The following is a 5,787-nucleotide window of genomic DNA, read 5'->3' as shown; positions in this document are numbered from 1 at the left end:
TGTATTGTTAAGGGGATCAACGGGGAATAAAAAGGGGTTACCTAAAAAGGGATTTTTCCCCTTTTTATAATTTATACAAAACACGACTATACATTGTTTTAAAAAAAAAGGCTATGCCCCGGGTTTTTTTACTTTTTCTGGTCATTTCTCAAAAAATAATGTAAAGTGTGACGGTTACGGTAAAGGTTAAATTTTTCTTTAAAAAAAAACTTAATCCACGGCTTTAATTTTCAATTTCTTTTTTATTTTTTTTAATTAAAAAAAAATGTGCTATTTTTCAAAAAGACTTTGTCTGCAATAAACCCAGAAGGCCCCAATAATTACATCAAGAAACAAGGTCTTAAAAAGGCGTAAGAAATTTTATGATTTTTTGCCCCTTATCCATAATACAAAAATCCGGAGTAAAGGACGCTTTTACGGGGAATAATTTGGGGGGTTTGGGGGGGGGGGGGGGGGGGGGGGGGGGGTTGTCTCATAAAAAATGTAAAGGATTTATCTAATTTTTAAGTTACACAGAAAAAAAAAATACCCCCCCCCCTCCCCACTCAGAATTTAATTCCGGCGGGTACAAATACTTTTTCTTTTTTTTTTTTTTTTTTTTCCCCCCAGATAATGTGCGGCCAGAAAAATTTACAAAGGACAACTTCAGATGGCCTTCCATTTTTAGAGCCTATAAAAGGAAGACAGGTGGATCCAGCAAATAAGATCACCGGGCACCTTCCCGAGTTTAAAAGAACTTTGCCGGATTAAAGAAAAACTTTATCAGAAAAAACACAGGCCTGGGGACAAAGACCTTATTTTCAAATAGCCATACGTCCATTTCTTTTTTTTTATTATGACAAAAACCCAACGTTGAACTGCATCTCACTCCCCGGAAAAATATTGGGCCGTGGAAGAAATTTCGTCAAACACCATAATATTTATATATTGCTGGAAAAAATTTAAATTGAAGTTAAGTCATTTATTTTCTGAAAAAACCAAACAATGGATACAATTGTAATTCTTTGTAAAATTTGGGGGGTGGTAAAAACTTTATAAAGGCGTCTAAAAAAATGGTTCATATAAATTTCAGTTCATCAAAAAATTAAAAATCAGAGAAGACAAAGGTCTTAAAAGGCGTAATAATTTATAGTTTGGTTTTGTTTCCTTTGCAATCACAAAAAATTTCGGAGTAAAGAATCGGGTTCTACTGGGAGTAATTTGGAAAGTTCGGGGGGGGGGGGGGTCCCTAAAAGAAATGAGATTTATCTAATTCTTAAGTTACTTTTACATAACAAAATACCTCCCCCCCATTCCCCCTCATGTAGATTAATTCTCGCTGTGCAAATACATATTCTTTTTCTTTTCTTTCTTATTTTCCCCCAGATATATGTGACGGCCAGGAATAAGTTTACTATAGACGAACCTCAGATGGCCTTCCATTATTTAGGAGCCTGTAGAAGGAAGACGACGGTGGATCCAAGTCTTATAAGATCACTCAACACAGCCTTCCCAGAGTTTCAAAGAACTTTTGCCAAGATTGAAGATAAAACTTTAACAGATAAAATGCGAGCATGGCCTGAGGACAAAGACCTCAGCACAGACCTCCCAACAAAAGACTTGTTGAAAAGCCTGACGGACGATTCCACATGGGCTGACACCTCCAGAGTTCGAGACACATTAATGACTGTTCTCGCTATAGGCAGCATGTCCCGTCTTGGAGCCTTGCGAAACTTGTCTGTTGATGAGTTTCAGGCGGCTCGCGAGACTGACCAAAATCATGATCTGTATCGAGCAGAAGTAAACCAGCACAAAACCATGAAGACATATGGTCCAGCGGGCATTTATTTCACACCTACCCTAAAAGCCCACATTGAAAGGTAACAGTGTGATACTATTATTTTTATATTATTATTATTATTATTATTATTATATTATTATATTATTATTATTATTATATATTATTATTATTATTATTATTATTATTATTATTATTATTATTATTACTATTATTATTTATATAATGTTAATACTTGAAGATAATCGTCAATAGAATTGGGTATTTTGCACGTCCCCCCCCCCTAAAAAAACCCCGAGAAAAATAAAACAACAAAAAAAAACAAAACAAAAAACCAAAAAAGCAAAAAGAAAACCAATACACAGAAGTGAACACAGCAGCAGAACACCTGAAAAGTTCATTCTGGCCTATCAAAGTATGCATTAGTTTTTGTACTCAGAATCTTGTCGCAAAATCACGACAAAATTCAGTTGCCAATCCATTGCGATGCAGTACAGTTTGATAAAAGGGATCTTTCAACACTTCACGACAAGTTAACTGATATTTTAGGCTATAACATATGGACAGTAATAATTAAAAAATTAATATACTACATATATTCTGTCTTAGATTTAATGAAAAATTATAATAATAATAATGATATAATAATAATAATAATAATAATAATAATAATAATAATAAATAAAATAATAATAATAAATAATAATAATAATAATAATAATAATATAATATAATAATAATAATAATAATAATAATAATAATATATAATATATAATAATATAATAATAAAATAATAAAATAATAATAATAAATAATAATAATAATAATAATAATAATAATAATAATAATAATAATAATAATAATAATAACGTCCTGGGTATGATTATCGCTCGGCCCATAGTTGATGTAATGAACTGACAAACCAACAGGTAACCATTGTGTTGTTCAAGGGATGCAACTCGAGAAAATAACATAGGGTGTACAAATACCAAGGATTAATTCCCTTTACAAGTTTATATCAACACTTCGACTACTACAGTTGTGTCTTAGAAAAAAGGCTATGCACCTGTCTTTCTTACATTTTTCTGGTCATTTCTCGGAAAAAAATAATGTCATAGTGTGAGCTGTGGGACGGTAAATGAGTAAGCATTTCTTTTAAAAAAGCTAATAATCACACGGCTTTAGATTATTCAAATATCTATGTTTATTCTTTTAAATTAAACAGATACAAGTGTGCTATATTTCACAAAGACTTTGTCTGCAATAAACCCGGAGAAGTGCCCCAATAATTACATCAGAGAAGACAAGGTCTTAAAAGGCGTAAGTAAATTATGAGTTTGGCTTTGTTTCCTCTGTCTACGTAATACAAAAATTACCGAGTAAAGGATCGGCTTCTACTGGGAGATAATTTGGAAAGTTCGGGGGGGGGGGGGGTGTGTGGTGGTGGTTTGGGGGGGGGGGTGGTGGTGTGGTGGTGGTTGGGGGGGGGGATCTCTATAAAGACATGTAAAGAAATTTATAGAATTCTTAAGTTACTTCACAGTAACAAAATACCTCCCCTCCCACTCCCCACTCATGTAGATTAATTCTCGGCTAGTACAAATACATTATCTTTTTCTTTTCTTTCTTATTTTCCCCCAGATATATGTGACGGCCAGGAATAAATTTATTAAGGACGAACTTCAGATCCACCGTCGTCTTCCTTCTATAGGCTGCTAAATAATGGAAGGCCAAGTCTTATAAGATCACTCAGGACAGCCTTCCCAGAGTTTCACAGAACCTTTGCCAAGATTAAAGATAAAACTTCATCAGATAAAATGCGAGCATGGCCTGAGGACAAAGACCTTATTTTCTAAAAGCCTCCACAGTCCATTCCTTTTCTTTTATTATGACAACAAACCAACGTTGAACTGCATCTCACTCCCTGGGAACATAGAGTCGGCTATGGAAGAAAGTTTCGTCAAACAGCTCATATATATTTATATGTTGCTGGAAAATTTAAATTAAAATTAAGTTCATTTATTTTGCTGAAATTCCAAACAAATGGTATACTAATTGTAATTCTTTGTAAATTGGCGGGGTGGTAAACGCTTTATAAAGGCTGTCTAAAAAAAAAAGGTTCATATGAAATATGTACTGAAGTTCATCTATATCTTTTTATTCCAGTACAATGCTTGCAAAGTGAAGAGTTAAGATTGGACGAGCCCAGCACGTCAAGAGCATATTTTGAGCCACCCATCGTGACCGACTTTGTCTGCAATAAACCCGGAGAAGTACCCCAATAATTACATCAGAGAAGACAAGGTCTCAAAAGGCGTAAGTAATTTATGAGTTTGGTTTTGTTTCCTTAGTCTACCTAATATAAAAATTACCGAGTAAAGGATCGGCTTCCACTGGGAGATAATTTGGAAAGTTCGGGTGGGGGGGGGGGGGTCCCTTTAAAGAAATGTAAAGAGATTTATCTAATTCTTAAGTTACTTCCCAGTAACAAAATACCCCCCTTCCCCTCCCCCACTCATGTAAATTTATTTCCGGCTCGTACAAATACATATTCTTTTTCTTTTCTTTCTTATTCCCCCCCCCCCCCCCCCAGATATATGTGACGGCCAGGAATAAATTTACTATAGACGAACCTCAGATGGCCTTCCATTATTTAGGAACCTATAGAAGGAAGACGACGGTGGATCCAAGTCTTATAAGATCACTCAAGACAGCCTTCCCAGAGTTTCACAGAACCTTTGCCAAGATTAAAGATAAAACTTTAACAGATAAAATGCGAGCATGGCCTGAGGACAAAGACCGCAGCACAGACCTCGCAACAAAAGACTTGTTGAAAAGCCTGACGGACGATTCCACATGGGCTGACTCCTCTAGAGTTCGAGACACATTAATGACTGTTCTCGCTATAGGCAGCATGTCCCATCTTGGAGCATTGCGAAACTTGTCTGTTGATGAGTTTCAGGCGGCTCGCGAGACTGACCAAAATCATGATCTGTATCGAGCAGAAGTAAACCAGCACAAAACCATGAAGACATATGGTCCAGCGGGCATCTATTTCACACCTACCTTAAAAGCCCACATTGAAAGGTAACAGTGTGATACTATTATTATTATTATTATTATTATTATTATTATTATTATTATTATTATTATTATTATTATTATTATTATTATTATTATTATATTATTATTATTATTATTATTATTATTATTATTATTATCATCATCATTATTATTATTATTATTATTATTATCATCATCATCATTATTATTATTATTATTATTATTATTATTATTATTATTATTATTATTATAATAATGATAATGATAATGATCATAATACTAATAATAATAATAATAATAATAATAATAATAATAATAATAATAATAATAATAATAATAATAATAATAATAATAATAATAATAATAATAATAATAATAATGATAATAATAAGAGGAATAGAAAGATGGTGTCCTTCTTTCTGGTGGCAGTGTCGTATTGTGATATCGTTGAGGGCGCCAAATGAAGGAAGGGGTTGGGGGGGGGGGGGGTGTGTCAGCGTCTTTAACGTCATTGGTCGTGCGCATCTCCGCTTCGTAAAGAAGGATGGCATGCCGGATTTGATTTCCGGCAGTATAGTTCTGGAACGCGATTTTTTTCCGTTCCAATGGTGGCAGTGTCGTAGACTGATAGCGGTATCTATTTGTAGGACGCATTTCCGCTATGGAGAGTAATAATTTTAAATATAATGAGCTCGGACAAGAGTCGCCAGAGCCGTTCCGTCGGTGCTCGTTCATTTTGTTATATTTATTATAATAATAACAAGAAGAAGAAGAGGAATAGGAAGATGGTGTCTTTCTTTCTGGTGGCAGTGTCGTAGGGTGATATCGTTGAGGGCGCCAAATGAAGGAAAGGGGGTGGGGGGGGGGGGGGTGTGTCAGCGTCTTTAACGTCATTGGTCGTGGGCATTTCCCCTTCGTAAAGAAGGGGGGCATGCCGGTTTTGTTTT

The 5,787-nt window shown here is 34.8% G+C and overlaps 1 protein-coding gene across 1 annotated transcript; it reads left to right on the top strand.

Moving 5' to 3' along the window:
* Nucleotides 1-3,005: 3,005 nt before the first annotated feature.
* LOC144961768 (uncharacterized) lies at nt 3,006-4,864 on the top strand (the record flags this gene model as incomplete). Its single annotated transcript, XM_078894854.1, has 3 exons — nt 3,006-3,097; nt 3,944-4,093; nt 4,371-4,864. A coding segment is annotated over exon 3 (449 nt), but the record flags the coding sequence as incomplete, so codon positions are not given.
* Between the last annotated feature and the right edge of the window lie 923 nt (nt 4,865-5,787).

The sequence above is a fragment of the Berghia stephanieae genome, unplaced genomic scaffold (assembly GCF_034508935.2).
Source record: "Berghia stephanieae isolate SIO BIC M18660-M18661 unplaced genomic scaffold, UCSD_Bste_1.3 scaffold4016, whole genome shotgun sequence".
Classification (NCBI taxonomy): domain Eukaryota; kingdom Metazoa; phylum Mollusca; class Gastropoda; order Nudibranchia; family Aeolidiidae; genus Berghia; species Berghia stephanieae.
The sequence above is the reverse complement of the archived record's forward strand: the minus strand, read 5'-3'. Positions and strand labels throughout refer to the sequence as shown.